This window comes from Lutra lutra, chromosome 6, assembly GCF_902655055.1.
Source record: "Lutra lutra chromosome 6, mLutLut1.2, whole genome shotgun sequence".
Taxonomy (NCBI): Eukaryota; Metazoa; Chordata; class Mammalia; order Carnivora; family Mustelidae; genus Lutra; species Lutra lutra.
Window position 1 is genome coordinate 35165439 of NC_062283.1, and position 20208 is coordinate 35185646.

A 20208-nucleotide genomic window follows, 5' to 3' on the forward strand; every position below is an offset into this window, starting at 1 on the left:
TTCCAGTGGATGCTCATCTGAAGGGTGATATTCTTTAGAAAGTAAACAGTATTAGAACAGGAAGGTATCTTGGAGATTATTGATCTAATGTAGTCCTTGCACCTTCTCCCACACCCCCAGATGAAGAAACTGCTGCCACAGGAGGTAAAGTTGTTCACTCCTTTGTTCATTCAATGAGGTGTTTATTGAGCACTTACTATGTGCCAAGTCCTGTTCAGAGGGCTGGAACCAGGTGGGAAGCATAGAACCTAACCACAGGCTGGGACTCATGATGCCTCCAGGCTCTGTTCCTGTTGCCTGTTTCTCTTGTTGAAAAGGATAAGGAGGAAAGTGTGCTGGAGGATAGCAGGGAATGAGTTGTTGTAAGGGGAGTACACACCCAGACTTGTCAGTCTGGGAAGGAGGCACAGGTGTGGAAAAGAGTAGGAGGGGAGAGGCTCTTGTGGCAATCCATGGCTGGAGTTAGAATCAGTCAACTGGAACTGTCTTCTAGTCACAGAGCTGTTGGAGGCTACACTCTTCCCTGTTGTTGAGCCGGTCCGTGCTTAGTAACATCCTTAGGGTGGCTGTGCCCTGCGACTAGACTTTTTTTTTTGGTTGTCGTGTGTGCTCTGATAGATGTATCTTGCAGGGGCCAGCATAGCACACTGGCTAAGAAAAAACTAGACAGACCTGCTTTGAATGCTCCTGTTATTACCTGTGTGACCTTTGGCAGGTTACTTCTTTAAGCCTTATTTCTTTGTAAATGAGTCTCATAGGGTTGTTGTGAGAAATAAATGAAATGGTATAAGTAAAGCACTTAGCACAGTGCCTGGTAAATAGTAAGTGCTCAATAAACGGTGGCTACTGCTGCTGCTGCTGTTTTATTATTCTTTTCCCTACCTGCACAGATGCTGTGGCAACCCTCCATGGCCAAGAGGTTGTAGAGGGAGGGGACTGCCTGCATCTGGGTAGGTGTGCTTGGCATGGGCATTGGTGGGGGATCTGTTCTCTGGGGAAAGGCCTAGGCCTTGATTTCGTAAGCTTGGCTTTGGGGCAGGAATGTCTGACTGTGGAAAGGCGCAGGGCCTGGGTGAGCAACGTCCAGCCCACCATGCCCATCCTTAGCTTCTACTTTCTTGTTTAGCCACACTTATCTTCCTCTCAGTGGAGTGAGATGAAGAGAAAAAGTGGAGGAAACACAACAGGGGCACAGAGGCCTTGCTTCCTCTGTGGAGAGCCAACTTTGGGACACAGGATGCTATAGCAAAGAGATCATTGATTCACGTTCCATCCAGCTCCTTCAGCTTCCTAGCTGCGTTAGTGACTTTGACAGTTCATCCAGCCTCTGTTTCTAAGCTGCCTTTCCATCTTTTGTTACCATGAGACTAATGTTACCAACCTTACAACAGGGCTAGTAGGATAAAGATTACAGGCTCTCATTAACTCCTACCCCTTTCACTCCCACCCTCTCCCACCACCACCCCCATCCCCCCCCCGCCCCATGTATTATTGGCTTAAATCCTGACCTTATGACCTCTACTGGGTTAGTTTAGCCAGCTAAGTTTTCAGATTCTCCATCCTCTTATCCAGTACTTTTTTTTTTTCTTTTTGTTCAAAATTAAACCTTTTTAAGCTGCTGAGATCTTTCATGAAAAACCAGAGGTCAGACAGCTCCAAGATGTTACATCTGAGCTCAGAAAGCAGTAGCCTGGTGTACTTCTAGTAGTTTCCCTTCCAGCTTGCCTGTGGATTATTCCCTGATCTGGGGGGACCCTCATCCACAGGGCAGAGGAAGTAGTGACCACATTGCCCACGGTTTACTTAAGTTCCTGCTCTCTTTTGCTGCCTTTATCAAGAGTTCAGGGCACAGGCCTATTTCTCAGGATCCAGGACCGTAGGAAACAGGATTCCTGGGAAAGTGTTCTTTTGGAGAATCAGGACTATAAGGTAGGAGATGGAAAATCAAGTGATACATCTATCTCATGCTGAATCTGAGCTGCTTAACTTTGCTGTCTTTTTTTAAGCCTTTCTCTGAGGTGAGGCATTTGGCCACTTTATTCTTCCTTTATATATAAGGTTCAGAAATGAAACAGGGTTTAAAAGGAGGCTGTAATCAGGGTTGCCCACTGACCTTGTCTTTCACTTCCCTGTGCCTCTACTCAAGGTTGAACAAGATCTGTAGTGGTCTCTCCTTTCAGAGGAAAAACCAATTCATACAGCGGCTTCACAACTACTGGCTACTGAAGCGGCAGGCACGGAATGGCGTCCCTCTCATCCGGCGCCTGCACTCCCACCTGCAGTCCCAAAGAAACGCCGAGCAGGTAGGTGAAGTGATCGAAGGAGTAGAGGAGGTGGAGTGTGAAGGAGGAGGAGGGATGGTTGGGGCACCCTCCCTGAGGGTCCCTCTGCGGAGCCTTTGCCTATAGGCGGTCACCCTTCCAGGTGGCATCTCCCAGGCATGACCTCCAGCATGTAGAGTTCTTGGGCCCAGACAGCATCTCCTTCTAGATGGGGGAGGCTTGACTTTGAAGCAAATTCTAGGGGAGAGTAGAGAGCAAGCCCAGCTTTCCATATATGTAGGGAAAACCTCATAGACGTGGCAGAAAGGAAGAAGTGGGTCGAATGAGGGCCAGGCAGCCGCGTTGCATGAATTAGGACAAGGAGCACTTTCCTTAAGACACTATACTGACATCTGCCAAAAAATGTTTCATAGAAAACACATGAATATGCCATCTAAACTGTAGCACAGAGCCTGGCCAGTTGTGGTAGCTTTTTAGCCACAGAGCTCCTGCACGTTTAGCGTTTACTGAATTGGTTGGAGACCTCCTGGTTTTTCTTTTTTTCTTGTTTTGTTTTTCAACCGTCTTTAGTTCTTTTTCTATCTTCACTTGCTCCATTACTTCTGCCTTCTAATATTTCCACACCACCACCCCAGAGATGAAGCAATCTTTTATGTGACTCTTATGCCCTCTGAGTTCTATCTGATTGCACTTTTGTCTTTTTTACCTAAAGTCCTAAGTGCAAGTCTGCACTCCTTGAAGTGGTCCGCCTGTTCCTCTGTAGGCTCCCTTAGAACATCAGGCACCTCCTTCCAGCCCAGCAAGCCGTACCTCACATTCTCACCATATTGGCCATTGTGCTGCATTTGACATCATGGATCACCTTGTCTTAGAGCTTCTCTGTGACCTCATTTCCCTCCTCCTCCATGTGGCTGGCTGCACCTTGTGTTGACCCGACTTTTTACTCCTCTGTAGTAACATTCCCAGGGGCTCTACTGGCTGCCCATTTGCTGAGCTCCTATACTCTCATAGTTATAAGTAAGTGTGGCAGTAGCTCCATGTTTCTTGTCTTGTCCTCATCCCTTTTTTCTGATCTCAGTCCTTCTGGGGCAGGGGCCCCACAGATGTCCATGTAGATACTGTTTCCTAGAATTCAGATATTGGAAGCTGAATTCATTATCTTCCTTCCTCTTGGTAAATGTATTTTTCCTTTTTTTTTTTTTTTTTTTTAAGATATATTAAGAGAGAGAGAGCAAGGGGAGGGGCAGAGGGAGAGAATCCTCAAGGAGACTCCCCACTGAGTGCGGAGCCTAACATGGGGCTCGATCCCAGGAGACCATAACCTGAGCCGAAATCAAGAGCCCGATGCTTAACTGACTGGGCCATCCAGGGGCCCCTCCCCATTATTGACATGGATCCTTTTTTCTCCTAACCTCTGACATTCCCCATCTTGGACTTATTTTGATTTTTCCTCCACGACAAGCCACAGTCAATCAGCTCTTATGCTATTTTGGGAGGAGTTTATCAGTATGTGGTCCTTTGTCCCCATGCTACAGGTCCTCTGCTCACCCATGCCCCTCACCCCCTTAATTTCAGCAATAGCTTTCTAGGGAGTCTTCCACCTCTAATTCTTTCTTTGCTGTGCGACAGATACTGCCTTACACACCATTTTCCAGTCTATTCCTTTTCCAGAATATATTCCCCTTTCTGGGAAGGCCACATCCAGGTGCCTTTGCTGGAGTTGAGGCTTCTTACCAGCTGAATTCCTGGATATTCCTTGGCTTTTGTGGTTCTCTAGCTGTTCTGCTCTGGCCAGGCTATTTTTTTCATCAAGCAAAGAATCCCTAATTCTTCCTTGTGGTCTTTGTTTTGTTCACTTATGTCCATCACCATGTGAAACCCTAGTAAGATTGCTTCTATGGTAAGCCCTCCCTGGCCCTCTCTAACACACTTAGATCCTCTCTATTTTATATCCTCTCAGCATTTTATATTCACTGTATCTCTTGAGTTTTTATTATGTTTATACTGCTATGCCCTTGTGTGTCAAACCTTATGCCTCTTCTTCCGCCAACTCTACTGTAACCTCTTCTAGGGCAGGAATCATGATTTTTGGTGCTGGTGGTATTTTAAAGTATGTTCAAGTCAGTCAGTACAAGCTTGTAGTAAGAACTTCACTCTGTTTTCTAGCCAGGTGGCAGCTCTAGGGTGAAATTCTTTCACCTCAAGGTGTCTGTTAGTTTTCTTTTGAAACTCTTTCTAGCCCCAAGGGGCACAGCTGCCCCCTGGCATCCTTAGGAGGCAGGGAAGCAGTCCCAGCTCTCACTCTAGCCGTGGTTATTTTAGGGCAGTTAAGAAATGTTGCTGCAAGGCTGGGGGAACTCAGGAGGGAGTCATGGGGCAGAGAGGAGGCAGAAGGGTTCTCGGGAACGTGGGTCAACCAGGGTGCAGGGCCCTTACCTCTCGAGCTCCTGAGAGGCTGGAACACTGAGAGGACTCTGGGCATGAAGCAGGTCTCCAGCTCCTCCTTCCTTTCCCTTCCTTCCTGCAGCGAGAGCAAGATGAGAAGACGAGTGCAGTAAAGGAAGAGCTAAAATACTGGCAGAAGCTCCGTCATGACTTGGAACGGGCACGGCTGCTGATTGAGCTGATTCGCAAAAGAGAGAAGCTCAAGCGGGAACAGGTGGGGAAGAGCTGCCAGTCTCAGGGCTTTTGTTCAAGATCTCTTTCTCCCACTATCAGTGTGACATCAGGAGAGCCAGGAACCTCTGCCTGGTGTCTACTTCTTCCCTTTCCTGCTCAGCACTGGATGCTCCAAAGCCCGTTAGTCTGTATTGGGTATGATGCTGCACATGGCTTCTAACCACGGGGATTCAGCATCTTGTGGCCTCACGCAGAGGCTTATTATCGTATGCCTGGGCCCATCTCTGGAGTTTCTGACTCAGAAAATCTCAGACAGGGTCTGATCTTGAGTACTTTGAAAAGCTTCTCAGGCCATTCTGATGGGCATCACTGCTGGCCTGGGAGCTTCCAAGGGTTTTCACTTGGCCCTTAAAACATTAATGGTCTTGATTAATCGAAATTTTCCAACCTTTAGACAAGGAGGGTCTGAGCATCTAAGCATGGGGAACGTTGAGTAGTGTAACGCAGGTGTTAGGAATATGAGCTGTGCCACCAGGTGATCTGAGTTTAAGTCCTGGTTCTGTCACTTAGTGCTCATGTGACATTGGTAAGTTGCTTAATCTCTTTATGCCTCAGCTTCCTTGACTATAAAATGGGAATAATAGAACCCATGTCATAAGGTTGTGAAGAGGAGATATATTAGTATATATAAAGAACTTAAAACAGTGCCTGGCATGTCATAGGGGCTATTGAAGTGTCAGCTGGTGTCCTCCTCATCATTACTGATCGTCTTTGCCTCTCTGAAGTGTCCACTGGCATACTCTGCACATGGCAGAGAGTAAATACTATTAATTGAATGAATGACAAGCCAAAACTGTTCTATTCAGTCTAGGAATAGCAGCTGTTACTTGTATGCTTCAGAGGCCTGGGTTAAAGATGTTCCTTTCTTTCTTTTCCAAACCCTCCTTCACTGTTCAGCCCCAGCACAAGCCCTTCTCTCAGAGGCTACAGGCTTCTGAGAGACTGGGCAGCTCTTGCCGTACCTAGCATGTGTGGGTGGCTTGGAGGGCATCTCAGGACTTCTCCATGGATTCAAACTGCCTGTGCCATCTCAGTCCCGGTCCCACAGCTGAGCTTTGCTTCTTGCCTCCAGTTCAGGGAAGTAAAAGGGAAAAGGAAGCAGACAGGCCTGTTTTGATGTCACCAGGAAGAAGGAACATTTCATAGCCTAATCCATGGCTTCCCAACCTTGTAATGTTAGGGCATACATAGAAAATCTCATTTGTGCAACATACTACTGTAAATGCACAAGGCTGCTGCTCCCTGAGGAGGGAATCCTCCAGGCCCTTGTTATCCGAGGCCAACCCAGATGCCCCAAGGGCCAGTGGGATCGATACCTCAGCATACTAAGTGAGAATTCTGGCCCAGGTCGCATTTTAAATCATCAGTGTGCTCTTTGGATGAAGTCAGACCTGGCTTCAAATCCTATGTTGTTGGGTTAGTGACTTCTCGTCCTCCTCTTTCCAAACCTCAGTTTCCATATTTGTCAAGTGGGGATAATAGCCATTTCTTTCTCAGGGTTATTGTGATGATAAACTGAGGTAATCGAGAGAGGCAGCATGGCATAGTAGTCAGGAGCACACACTGGAATCGGACTGTCTGGGACTGAATCCCAACTCTGCCCATTATTGGCTGTGTAGCCTCAGGCCAGTTACTCTCGCTGAGCTTCAGTTGCTTCTTTGTAAAATGCCTTATCTGTACCTACCACATTATATTATATAAAATGCTTGTATTTATATAAAATATAATATAAAATGTTTAGAATGTTACTTGGCATTTAAGAAGGACCGTGAAAGTGTTAACGTATTATTGTAAGTTTTTGGTATGGTGCTTGATACATAGGAAACAGCCACAGAGTGGTAGCTGTTGGGTCATTATTTCTGGGCCGAGGGCTGGGTGATCGCTTCTCATATACTGGTCAGCTTATGTCCTGTGAAAATTTGTTGTACATGATTGGCGAAAGTTATCAAGAAGTTGTTGGGTGCCTCTCTGCAAGGGATATCCTGATCTCTTTCTACCTTCTCCACAGGTCAAGGTCCAGCAGGCTGCCATGGAGCTAGAGCTGATGCCCTTCAATGTGCTGCTGAGGACCACACTGGACTTGCTGCAGGAGAAGGATCCAGCTCACATCTTTGCCGAACCTGTCAACCTGAGTGAGGCAAGTTCCCTCACCACTTCCCGAGCAGTGAGCCCCTCCTGAATTGGAAGCAGGGTCTGAGTAGGCCAGAAGAGGGGTTGGGCCATAGGGTGGAGAAAACCTGGGGGTTTCTGGCAAAGCTAGTAGACTTGCCCAGGGTGAGGGGTCAGGAGGCCAGGGGGAACCAGGACCCTGGGGCTCTGCCTGAGCCAGTGTGCCAAACCAGAAAACGGGGAGGCAAGAGTACCGGTGAAGGGTGCATCTGTTTGGCTAGTAAATGGTTATTGTAATTGTACAGGTTTTATATGTTTAGGTTCCAGATTACCTGGAATTCATATCCAAGCCAATGGATTTTTCTACTATGAGGCGGAAGCTGGAGTCTCACCTGTACCACACCTTGGAGGAGTTTGAGGAGGACTTTAACCTTATAGTTACCAACTGCATGAAGTATAATGCTAAAGACACAATTTTCCACCGAGCAGCTGTCCGCCTGCGGGACCTGGGAGGGGCCATTCTGCGGCATGCCCGGCGGCAGGCAGAGAACATCGGCTATGACCCCGAGAGGGGCACCCACTTGCCTGAGTCACCCAAATTGGAGGACTTCTACCGCTTCTCCTGGGAAGACGGTGAGAAGCCTGGATGGGTGGGGAGAAGAGGGACCAGGAGGAGGCACAGGGATGGAGCCCAGAGAGCCAGGGATCAGGGTGGGCCTTGGAGCTATATAGGGTAGACATGAGGAGGAAAGCTGAGAGTAGGCACAGGCTGAGATATACCTGCTTGTGGCTGTAGTAGTTCCAGGAGTTAAAGTTTAACTAATTGACCGAGTATTTCTTGAGTGGCAGGAAAGGAAATCAGGTACTAGCTGTCTGTTTGAAAAGCTAAATCCTTACGAGGGGTCTTCTTCTTCTGGACGCCCTCTCTGTGGCTTTGGAGCGTGGAGCAGGGAGAGTGCAATGCCGGTGTATGCCTGGCTCTTTCAGAGGAGTGGAGGTAGAGGAGCAGGAAAACGGAATTGCTTCTGAGCCCTGCACTCTGCCTGTCCCTGCTCTCTGCTTCTCGGTGGCAGTAGCCAGTCACAGGCCGGGGGATTGCCAAGCTGCCTCGTGCGTGCTCCACGGAGCCTATAATTACGACTGTGAACTGCTTCCTGCAGATGTTTCCCAGATTCTGACCTTGTCCCTGTGGCTGCCCTCTGGGTGGTGGTGATACCAGGGCCAAGGCCTCACAGTGACACTGCTAGAAGCCACTGGCCCAAGCATTCCAGGAGAATATTTTGCATCCGAAGGATTCAGTCCCTTCCCTTTGCCCTGGGCTGGGCGGGTCCTTCAGCCCCTTCTGTCCTCCCTTCTCCCTGGCAGTGGACAACATCCTCATCCCAGAGAACCGGGCCCATTTGTCCCCGGAGGTACAGCTGAAGGAGCTGCTGGAGAAATTGGACCTGGTGAGCGCCATGCGGTCCAGTGGGGCCCGGACCCGCCGCGTCCGCCTACTGCGCAGGGAGATCAATGCCCTTCGGCAGAAGCTGGCGCAGCCACCACCACCACCACCACAGCCACCATCACTGAACAAGACTGTGTCCAATGGGGAGCTGCCAGCAGGGCCCCAGGGGGATGCGGCTGTGTTGGAGCAGGCCCCACAGGAGGAGCCAGAAGACGATGGGGACAGAGGTGAGAGATGGGGCAGTCAGGGGGTTGGAGGCCTATGTAACGGAGTAAGGGTTGAGCTGAAATCCCATAGTGGAAGCTTAGGTCTGACCCTTGTGGGCAAGCAAAAACTGTTGGAGGGGTCACACTTCCATGTATAACCAGGGATGATATCCAAAATATTTAATAATCAGTAGAGACCAAAAGTCAGCAGAGTGGATGTTGGCTGTTGTAATTGGAGTGTGTTCTTGGGGACCCTGACGGGGATGTTAAATTGCTAGATTGTGGACAGGTTTGGGGAGTTTCAGAGACTGGGGCCCAGCAGGTCTTCACTAACCAGTAAGGAAGCATTGTAGTATTTTGTATCTGATATGACTGTATTGCACATAGTAGTTAAATATTAGCTCACCTTGAGCCACCATGCGGATAGGCTCTTAGAGCAGATTAAGTTGTAGGGTAGGAGGATAGAAAAGGAAGAAAGACCCTAAAGATGGTCTGGCTTCTTGAGCTACCTCATGGCTTTGACCCCAGCTGGCCAAGTCTACAGGCCCATCCCAAGCAGAAAGGCCAGGTTGCAAAAGACGTCCGGAGGTGATTCTCACCAGCCGTAAAGCTGAGCTGCTTTTCATCCTTCCCCTTCATTGTGGACAAAATTGTACTCCTCATACAGGTCCTCAGAGCTGAGCCTACAGCTTGGGGGGATGATCTGTCATCCACACAGCCTAGAAGGGTTCTGTTATCTCCAGAGCGTAAGGGGTCAAATTGCAAGAAATGGCCCATTTTATTTTAGGTTGACCAAGAATAAGGACATGGCTGGGAGGTCCCATTTAGTAGTCTCTCTTTCTGATTCCGTAGGTGGCAGTCAGCGTGCCACTTGTATCCCACTCCTGGGCTGTGGCAGTGCAGCGTCCTGCCCAGTGACTGGCCAGAAGAGCTTCTCCCAGTGGGTTTCAAAACAAAATTCCCAGGCCTTTCTTCTCAAAGAGTCAGATGAAGGAAGTCTGGGCTGTGGCTTGAAAGTTGTAATTTTTAAAAGTTTCACAGTGACAAACGACCAGACATGTTTGGGAACCACTGATTTAAATTACTTGCTCTAATTTTTACACATTTGTAAACTTACTCTTTCTGTTTGTCCTACTTGGTTTACTTGGGTGATAGGAGACAAAATACATTGGCAGAAGGGAAATCACTTGAGTCGAATGCGCATTGTGTACCTCTAATCTGTAAAGCTGAACTTGCCTGAGGATCGAAGCCAGGTGGCTTTCAGTTTTCTCAGGTGTGGAGTAATGGTTTGTAACACTCATTTCATCAGACTTACCTGGTAAAGCTTTTTAAAAAAATACCCCATAGTTAGAGATTTAGTTTTGGTTGGTCTGGGATAGGACCTTGACACTGGAATTTTTAAGAAACTTCCTAGGTGATTCTAATACACATGGTTTAGAATCATTAATGTAGATAAAACTTAATTCTACATTCTCTTTGCCTCAGACAAGGAGACCTGGCATATGCGTCAAGATTTGTAATAGCCCATGCCTTTGGTTCTTGGTCATCAGTGTCAGTATCTGGCTTGTAGGGGCAGACTTTTTCTAAAATGTTCAAGCAGGTTCTCTTTTTCTCTAACAGATGACTCCAAACTGCCTCCCCCACCAACCCTGGAGCCCACTGGGCCTGCACCTTCCTTGTCCGAGCAAGACTCGCCTCCAGATCCCCCTACTCTGAAACCCATAAACGATAGCAAACCTCCAAGCCGATTCCTAAAGCCCAAAAAGGTGGAAGAAGATGAGCTCTTGGAAAAATCCCCTCTGCAGATTGGGAGTGAGCCCTTGCAACGCCTGCTCAGTGACAATGGCATCAACAGAGTATCTCTCATGGCCCCTGATGTCCCTGCTGGTGCCCCACTCAGTGGTGTGGGCCGCCGCACCTCAGTCCTCTTCAAGAAGGCCAAGAATGGGGTTAAGCTACAGAGGAGCCCAGATAGGGCCCTGGAGAATGGTGAGGACCACGGTGCAGTGGGCTCTCCTGCCTCTCCGGCCAGCATCGATGATGAACAGCACTCCCGGAAACGGCCAAGGAGCAGGAGCTGTAGTGAGAGCGAAGGGGAGAGGTCCCCCCGACTGGAAGAGGAGACAGGTGACCACACCGGTGACTTCTCTACTTCTCATCTGCTTTCCTGCTTTGCCTTGCCAGCCAGCACCCCACCCTAGTTGGCTGCCTCCCTCATGGTCCCTGCAGACCCAATAGAAGCATTGAGGGCTCCATAGTTTACAGTTGGGCCTGGTGCATGAGTAGGGGCCTGGAGGAAAAGGCTTTGAGAAAGTAATTTGAGACGGCCAGATTGTGTCTGGGGCCCTCTTTGACCCTGAAGGGAATGCAAATCTATATGCCATAAAGTAGTTCCTACCTTCACTTTAATTTATTCGTTCATCAGATAATTCTGTGAGGTATTATCTTAGGCATGGGGGGAAAAATCAGTGAGCAAAAGGCAAAAATCTCCCTTGTAGGGGAGAAAGACTAAAAGCAAATGAGTAGATTGTATTTTCCATTAGAAACTGTGGCAAAAAGTCTAGTAGGAAAGGGGAATAGGGGCTATTGGGGTGGTATTAGAGAGGGTGGCCTGGGGGGGGCCTGAGTTGAGGACATTTGAGTAAAGATTTGAAGGAGTTGGAGGCATAGGCCATTTGGGTATCTGGGGGAAGAACACTTCAAAAAGATAGGCTAGCAAGTGCACAGGCCCTGGAGGTGGAAATGCCTGCATGCCTGGGCCAGTGAGGAAGCCAGTGCGGTTGCAGCAGCATTAGCCAGGGTGTGGGTGGAGACCGGGCTCCAGGGCTGGCTAATGGGGGCTCTGTCACTAAAGAGTCCTTACTACACATCCAGCACAAGCTGGTCATGCGGTCATACAATAAGTGAGACTGAGTTCCAGCTCTAGAAGAGTCCACAATCCAGGGGGGAGACCAGATGGTGTCCTGAGGTGCACAGATGTTAGAAGGACCGTACGTGGTTGTGTGTTGGGGACAGCACTGCTGGAGGCAGGTAGGGACTAGGAGCTAGAGGACTTGGGAAAGCTTCACGAGGGGGCGGGGCCTGACCTGGGCCTGTGGGAGGAAGGCAGAATAGTGGGGAAAGCTTCACGAGGGGGCGGGGCCTGACCTGGGCCTGTGGGAGGAAGGCAGAATAGTGAGTGGGGAGTAGATGGAGCCAAGGGCTCAGGCCAGTGTGTATGGGAACAAGGACAGAGTGCCTGTGAGGGACAGTTTGAAGAGGGGCTTCTTGGAGCACCAGGAGCCAAGGCTGGATGGGTGAGGTGGGCCTGGAGGTGCAGACAGTGTCATGCAGTCTCAGTGGAATGGGGGAGGGCAGCTTGCTTGGTGGGAGGGGCCCGCTCTGGGCTTTTGCTTTTCGTGTTGCTCTCATTCTTTTTTGTGGTGGCTTTGGGCTGTGTGGCCAGTATATGCTTTTTGTCTTCCCGCCTAACACTTTGTTTCTAGCAGTACCTTCCCTTCCCCATCAATAGATTAGTATATGGAACCAAGAGTCTGAGGCCTGGAGTTAGGCAGACCAGGGTTCAAGTCCCATCTTCTGACCAGTTGTATAGGCTTGGGCAGATGAATTAACCTTTCAGACTTATTTCTTATTTCTAGTAGGAGGCTGTAAGAATTGGAAATAGCCTGTGTGAAGTACTTGGCACGCAGCAGTCGATGGTTGCAGTTACCGCGGTCGTCTCCGCTCCGTGAGGAGCAGCCAGACAGCACTGAGAGGGCTGTGCACTAAAAATGAAAAATCCCGCTATTGGGAAATAGGTCTGGGTGTCAGGCTCATCCAACCTGAGAGGGCCTACTGCTTGGGAACCTGCTAGAATCTGTTCATCCCCCACCATCCCAGAGGCCTGGCACCCAGGAATATTTCTGTACAACTTTAGTGGAGTCTCCCAAAAATAGGTGTTGATCTTTGGCAGTCGAGGCAGCTGAGACGCAGCTGGCTTCGTGATTTAAACAGAAGCTGTAACATTAGAGGCAGAGCCAGGTGAGAGTCCAGATATCTTGGCTCAGGCACCTGCTTTTACAGGTGTAGCTTGTACTCACAGTTCTCTGGCCAAGGTGTCTGTGACCGAGAGCTCTTGAGCTCTTGGCTCAGCTTCCAGACTCCTGGGACTCTGGAATGTGATTAGGAATCAGGGAGTAGAGAGGAGAGTTGGAAGCCTTGGCTGCTCATGAGCCTCATGTCCCTGGGATGACCAGACGGCCTTCATTTCCTCCAAAGGGCCCCTTTCTATAAACAGACTTCTCTCATTCATACCTAATACTGTCCTCTTTAAGTAAGAAGGTATTATTTTCAGAAATGGAGAAGAAGAGGTAAAGAGGGAAAGGGACGTATATTTCAGAGCCCAGTCCAGGACCTAGGGAACTCTTGACTCCCAGGCCAGCAAGGTCAGGTCTCCTTTAGAGGTGCTCAAGTCCCCCATCCTCAGCTCTGACCAGCTCTGCTAGGTTATCTTGGGGTGGGACTGACATAGCCACTACCCTTCCCCGACCTCCCCTGACACCATCCCAAAAGAATGAAGCTAGCTGTTGCCAGCTGTGTGATGGATAGGGTGTGTGAGTGTTTATCTGAAGAGGCAAGGTGGGTGGGCTCCCCAGGAGGCAGAGGAGACTCCCTGATAATTGAGACTTGAAATTAGAAGCAGATCCAGGGACTTAGGAGCCAGCTGGAGTAGGGAAGTCTTGGTATTTCCTTTTGTAGCCAACTGACAGTAACGTGTGAACTGTGTGCTGTGTTTCCCTTAAACCAGAGGGATGGGAAGGAAAATGCAGTGTCTGCTCATTGCCCTAGTCAACATTTCCCCCAAATCTTCACTGGGTTCTTTCTGCCACCCAAGACCTATTTCCCATGTGGGAAGAACAGGCACCCTCTTCCACCTGAGCCCTCCTGGGTCCTCACTGAGCCCTCCTGAGGCGGCTGCCTCACACAACAGCACGGGTCAGGGGAAGGGGGTTTCCGAGTTGAGGCTTACTCTGTGTCCTTGGCAGGCGTGACCAACGGCTTTGGAAAACACGCTGAAAGCGGGTCTGACTCCGAATGTAGTTTGGGTCTCAGTGGCGGACTGGCATTTGAAGCTTGCAGGTAAGAACAGTTGTTCCCAAATCTTTGTTGGCAGCTCTGCCACCTCCCCCTTTATTCTCTGTTCAGCTACAGCTGGAACCTCCTCCTGCTTATCTAAGATTTTTCTTCCCCCACTCCTGCTATTTCCTGAAGCCTCTGGTTTATAACACTGGTAGCTCCTAGGAAATGGGGATAACCCTTGCCTCTCAGGCTGATCCAACTGGGAGGGGAGGAGTGGCGCTGATGCTTTACAGGGTTTGTAGAGCTGAATTTGGCTCCAGAGGGCAGGGACAGCCAAATCTCTATTGCCCAGCGAAGTTAACATTTGAGCCAATCCCCCACCTTCCCTGCTGGGCCGCTCTGATAACCCAGTTACAGACATGGTTTTGCCCTTTCCCTTTTGGGGTATCGTAGCAAAGGCATCTTGAGAGGTGTGGTGGGCAAATAAGAAACGAGCAGATAGGAAGTTTGGAATAGCCATTTATTCAAAGGCCCCAGCTCTTCTGCCATCCTCGAGTTGGGAAAGGATGGGTTTCTTTTTCCATTTTTTTACCAGAAGGGAGGCTTTCTGAGACCAGAACATTAAAGTTTCTTCCAAGTCCAAGAGTTTATTGGATCCCTACACTGTGTTATGGGTGCTCTGCCAGACACCATGGAGAGTGGGATTATTGGAAATGGGAGACCCTCAGTGCCACAGAGGAGAAACAAGTTGTCCTGAAAGCTAACTCATGGTCCCCCATCATGGCCATTGAATGGATCCTGGGTTCAGAGTAGGGGAGGAAAGGGCCCAGGGCAGCACTAAAAGACTCTACATCCAGGTTTGAAGTGCTTCCAAGGCAGGTTGAGTGTGTGTTTTGTTAGTACTCTCTACTGTGGCTACTGGGCTTCTGGGGGCAGGGGCCATGTGTGGCTGTGGGAGGACCCCTGCCATGGTATGTGGTTCCTTTGAAATTTCCCTCCCACCAAAATCACTCTAGCTTTCTTCTTCCATGGCCTCTAGAGATGTAGGGACAGTGGATGGGAAGAAACACAGTATTAGGCATAGAGGAGGCAGAGCTTTCAAAATCTTACAAGATGCTTTCACCTTGGTCCTGGGTTGGAATTCCTGAGTCCTTTCAAAGATAATGATGCCTGGAAACCCAGTTCTTGGCATAAGGTGGGAGTAGCTTAACAAACTATCCCTCTTAGCCCTCGACTAAGGGTGGAAGGTGTGTTGGACCCTTTGCTCCATGAAGGGCTCTCGTCCCAGCCATGGACCACAGGAAGGGAGCCAGGCCAACCTCTGGTTAGCCTGCTGATTGGGCCGTGTGTTTGCTTTTGTGTGGAACTCCATTCCATGCCACCAGTTTCTCTAGAGCCCTGCTTAGTGTGGGAACAGTGCCCTTGGAAGGCATTTCCTCTTTAACTCAGTGGGACTCAGTGGAATTTCAGGGTTTAAAATAGGAGGTTCAGGACTCCCAACTGTAAGATTTTTTTTTTCCTTTTTCTTTCTTTCCTTTTTTACTCCCTACACTGTGGTGATAAGTACATAAAAGAAGATTTTACTTACTAATTTTTTTTTAAGTTTTATTTATTTGAGAGAGAGAATATGCACACATAGAGGGTAGGGGCAGAAGGAGAGGGAGAGAGAAACTTTAGCAGACTCTGTGCTGACCACAGAGCCCAATGTGGGACTTGATCTTGAGACCCTGAGACCATAAACTGAGCAGAAACCAAGAGTCAGCTGCTCAACTGAGCCACCCAGTCACCCTTTTAGTTACTAATTAGACTGGAATCATATAATCCCAGAATTAGAAAAAACCTTGAAAGAACCTGTGTTCACTAATCCTATTCCCTTGCCCACCTATGCTGGGGTTTATCTTTCCTGATGATTTTCTGAGCAGACTGAGGCTGTGCCTTCTATGGGTCCCTTACTCAATTATTAATAATTGAGCACCTATTTCAAGCCAGGCATTGTTCTAAGTACTGATAAGATGTGTTCTAATGGAGCTTATCTTTTAGAAGGGACAGATGAATGTTGGACCAGTAAGCAAAGTAATTATAGATTGGGTTGGCTGCTTAGATCTGCGTAACTTGGGAAGAGGGCTGAAATGCAGGCCAGGTTGAGTCACTTGTGCTCTTCTATGAAACAGGAATACACGGACCTAGTTTTTTGTTGTATCTTCTTTTATTGAGCTCTTCCTCCTCAGAGCTCATCATTTGATAGTACACAACATTAGTAGTTTATAATATTTAAAGTGAGAAATTAAAATTTACTGCCCTTCATATATTAGTATTTGTTATATAACTACCATCTGTCATTTGTTGAGTACTGGGTATGTGAGTGCTTTCTGTGTATTAATGCACTAGATCCTCACAGCAGTCCCCCATGGGGACACCAGCCTCAGAGAGGGTAGGTAACTTGCTCAACGTCATAGAACGCATGAATAGAAGAGCCAGGTTCTGAACCCGGGTAGTCTGGCTTCAGAGTTTCTCTCTTAACCTCTCTGTTGTGCCCTCTTTTGTCACATTTGAAGATGTCTCCCCAGATCCATGGTAGGAACTTTGAGAGACCTCAGAGTCTCTAAGCCCAGTGGCAGATTTTTTATAGGGTGACTGGGAACTGAATCCGAAATGTAAACCGAGTGTTAATTTTTTTTTTTTTTTTTTCCTAAACAGGTTCTAATTTTGACTAGCAGGAAAAAAAAGCTACCAACCTGCCAGTTACTGAAGGATTAGGATTCATTGGGTTCTGGTTGTGCAAGGTTTTCTGAATAAGACTATAATATGAAAACTTAAAAAAGAAAAAAGGCTATAATAAAGTCAGCTTTGATTCAGTAAAACAGGAGTACCCTATTCTCTCCAGCCAGTCCTGACGCCGGCCTCCTTTTATCCCACCAGGGGTGTCCTAAGCATTTCTACTCTTCTGCAGATTGGTGCCCCATCTTTTAAGCATTTCTTTTTTGTTGAAAAAATTATAGGAGTGATGTTTCTCACTGTTTGGATGGGAACAAACCCTGGCTACATCATGCCCAGAGGCTTACAACTATGGTGTACGTTAGAATTGCATTGAGAGCTATTTAAAAATATAGATGCTTGGGTGGGTTCCACGTATACCATTACTCTGATATTACCATTCTCATTTTTGCTTTAGTACCTTCTAGTCTTTGTCTAATATATATGTATTTTTTACTTCTTCGCAGTAACCGTATGGGAAAAAATTGGTCTTATTTGTTAAAAAAAAAAATCCATCTCTGTCTAAGAAAAACTTCACACACAAAGTGGAAGTGAGAAGTGGATTTTTTTTTTCAATTAAAAAATGTCTTTTCTAATTAAGGAAGTAAGACATGTCCTTTATAGAAAGTTTGGGAAAGAGGCGCATTTTTGTACCTCAAAAATAAATTGTTTTCTAAAGAAGCAGCATGAACCACAGAGTAAAAGAATTCTGGACAGATGTGAGACTGGCCCTCCTCATGACTAGGCGGCTTAAACCCTGGAAGGATTGACAAGTGCCTGGAGTGACCTTTCCTCTGGGTGAAGACCAAGGTCCCTGGGCAAGGAAGCAGGCATCTCTATCCAGAGCCCTTCCACGCAGATGAATGGTCCCTCAAAGCCTCATAGGAACTTTGTGGTCGGAAGCATATCGTGGGTTAGTGCAAGTTATTAGGGGAAGGTGAGAAACTATTCTCCTTGAAGCATTTTTGCAGCTCGCCCCCTCTCAGGCATAGGAGAGCAGCAGTGGATGGGTTAGTCATTGAAATTGCTCATTTTGCTCCCTCTGCCTTCTTGGTCTATATGCAGTGGTCTGACGCCCCCCAAACGCAGCCGTGGGAAGCCAGCCCTATCTCGCGTCCCCTTCCTGGAAGGTGTAAATGGAGATTCTGACTACAGCAGCTCAGGTGAGGAGCGGTGTACTGGTGGATCTGGGGAGGCGGGGCAGGCCTTCCAAAGAACCAGCTCTGTGGGCTGCAGCCAGACCCGTAGCTCCTAAAACTCTTGGGCACGGGCGTGGAGATGGCTCCCCCTCCCAGGCCATTCAAACTCTTTTTTTTTTTTGAACTTCATCCTAAATTTGAATAGTAATATATGCCCATGATAACAAAAATCAAAAAGGTACAAAGGGTGCATAATGAAAAGTCAGGGGTCCTTTCCTTAGAAAAACCACTGCTAGCAGTTTCTTTTGTGTCTCCCTAGATGAAATTTATATAAGCCAAGACCTATGCATATATTTAGGAGAGTGCGTAGAGAAGCTAATATATATGTGTTCCTCTAAACCATGCCTTTTTTCAGTTAATAATATATCTTGGAGATGCTTCTGTGCTTTTTATTGGCTGCCTGATGTCCCATTATCTAGGAGTGCCAGTCCTTCACAGATGGACATGTAGATTGTTTTCACTTCTTTGTTATAATCAGTGAGCAACTTGTACACAGATCATTTTGTATCGCTGGGGAGCACGCACTTCTGTAGAGAAGTGGAGCTGCTGTACGTGAGAGAAGTGTGCACTTGTAGTTTCCAGAGACATTGCCAGTCTGCCCTCACTGGAGTGATCAGTGACAGCCTGGATCACTGAATCTCACACATTGCCCTGAGATTTCATGGGATCCAGTGCTTCCAGCCACGTCCTCATGAGACATTCTACTCCGGCTGGTCCAAACAGTGACATACATGGACCGAGAACCGGACAAGGCAGGGCCATAAGAGAGGGCTGGTTGGTGCTCAGGTGGAGTGGGGACAGGGCAGGCTGTTCTCCAAGTCCATCTCTGTGCAGCCCTCCTGTGCAGCGGGGCGGTGCACTCTGGATGCCCCGTGAAGCTTCCATATAACACACAGGCGTCAGGGCCTCTCTTCTTTCCTTTTCCCAACTGCTTTACTTTTCCTTAGCATCAGTTTCTTTCTCATACGTGTGTTGAGGAATGCATGCCTGTGTGTTTCACTGTTGTTTGACTGTCAGCACCCAGAAAGCAGGGCTCATGTCTAGATGAATTGGATCAGCATCTAACACAAAACTGGCAGCAGATTGGCACCTACATTGTGATTCTGGTAGTGACATTTTACTCTTATTTTTAAAACCATATACTTATAAAATGATGCCAAAGGAAATTTAAAAATTTCGACCCTCTGATGTCCCATCATCACCTTAACACAGTTGTCTTCATTTCTCTTTGTGGCCTTCTGTTTATTTTAGGCACATTTTTAACAAAATGTTAATCCAGAACATTTCATTTTCTGCATTTTTCAACGTTCTCTCATACTTTTTTCATGTTGACACGATCTTTATTTATCTCATATTAGTGGAACAACGTATCTTCCAATCAGTGCATTATGGTTTACTTAACTCTTTTATTGTTAGACTTTTGGTTATTTCCAACTTTCAACATTATACATAATGTAGTAAATGTGTATTTTTGTTCAAAATCCTTTTATTCATTTTTAAAGTTATTTTTCTTTGAATACATTCCCACGGAAGGAATGTACTGAAGCAGATGATTCATACTTTTTTTTTAATGGCTCTTGAGACATACCGCCAAATTATATATATTTTTAAAGATTTATTTATTTTTAGAGTGAGAGGGAGAGAGAAAGTGCGTACATGCAAGCAGGGGGAGGGGTGGAGGGAGAGAATCTCAAACAGACTCCCTGCTCGGCATGGAGCCTGACACAGGGCTCAGTCAGTCTGGACCCTGAGATCATGACCAGAGCAAGAATCACGCGTCAGATGCTTAATCGACTGAGCCACCTACATGCCCCCTGCCAAATTATATTCTTAAGGATTAGACTGGTTTCTTTCTTTCTTTTTTTTTTTTTTTAAAGATTTTATTTATTTATTTGACAGAGAGAGATCACAAGTAGACGGAGAGGAAGGCAGAGAGAGAGAGAGAGAGAGGGAAGCAGGCTTCTTGCTGAGCAGAGAGCCTGATGTGGGACTCGATCCCAGGACCCTGAGATCATGACCCGAGCCGAAGGCAGCGGCTTAACCCACTGAGCCACCCAGGAGCCCCTAGACTGGTTTCTTCAACAGTGTGTGATTGCACCAGTTTCCTCACAGCCTTCTTCTTTAGTATTAGATTTTATCCTTTTGTTGTTACTGCTTTTAACCCAGTGCATAAAGGCACCTTGGGGTGCCTGAGTGGTTCAGTCTGTTAAGCGGTTGCCTTCAGCCCAGGTTATGATCCTGGGGTCCTGGGATCAAGCTCTGTGTCCGGCTCTCTGCTCAGCAGGGAGAGTGCTTCCCCTTTCTCTCTGCACACCCCCTCCCTGGCTCATGTCCTCTCTTTCTCTCTCTCTCTCTCAAATAAATAAATCTTTAAAAAAGAAATAATATTAATAATATTGTTAATTAATACTAATATTTAATATTAATAATTAATATTTTTAACAATATTAATAATATCATTATTAGTAGTACAT

The 20208-nt window shown here is 47.4% G+C and overlaps 1 protein-coding gene across 5 annotated transcripts in view; it reads left to right on the forward strand.

The window, feature by feature from the left end:
- Positions 1 to 20208, forward strand: part of BRPF3 (bromodomain and PHD finger containing 3) — a 35177-nt gene that overhangs the window by 5960 nt on the left and 9009 nt on the right. For 4 of the 5 annotated variants that reach the window (XR_007128119.1, XM_047733556.1, XM_047733552.1 and 1 more), the window contains exons 3-10: positions 2147 to 2303; positions 4810 to 4941; positions 6970 to 7098; positions 7391 to 7703; positions 8436 to 8744; positions 10344 to 10862; positions 13748 to 13841; positions 17601 to 17698. Coding sequence is in view for 4 of the 5 variants with exons in the window: in XM_047733556.1 (XP_047589512.1) it covers positions 2147 to 2303; positions 4810 to 4941; positions 6970 to 7098; positions 7391 to 7703; positions 8436 to 8744; positions 10344 to 10862; positions 13748 to 13841; positions 17601 to 17698 (1751 nt within the window). In the remaining variant the exon portion in view is untranslated. The remainder of the gene's footprint in view (positions 1 to 2146; positions 2304 to 4809; positions 4942 to 6969; positions 7099 to 7390; positions 7704 to 8435; positions 8745 to 10343; positions 10863 to 13747; positions 13842 to 17600; positions 17699 to 20208) is intronic. The other variant, XM_047733554.1, reaches the window with a different exon arrangement.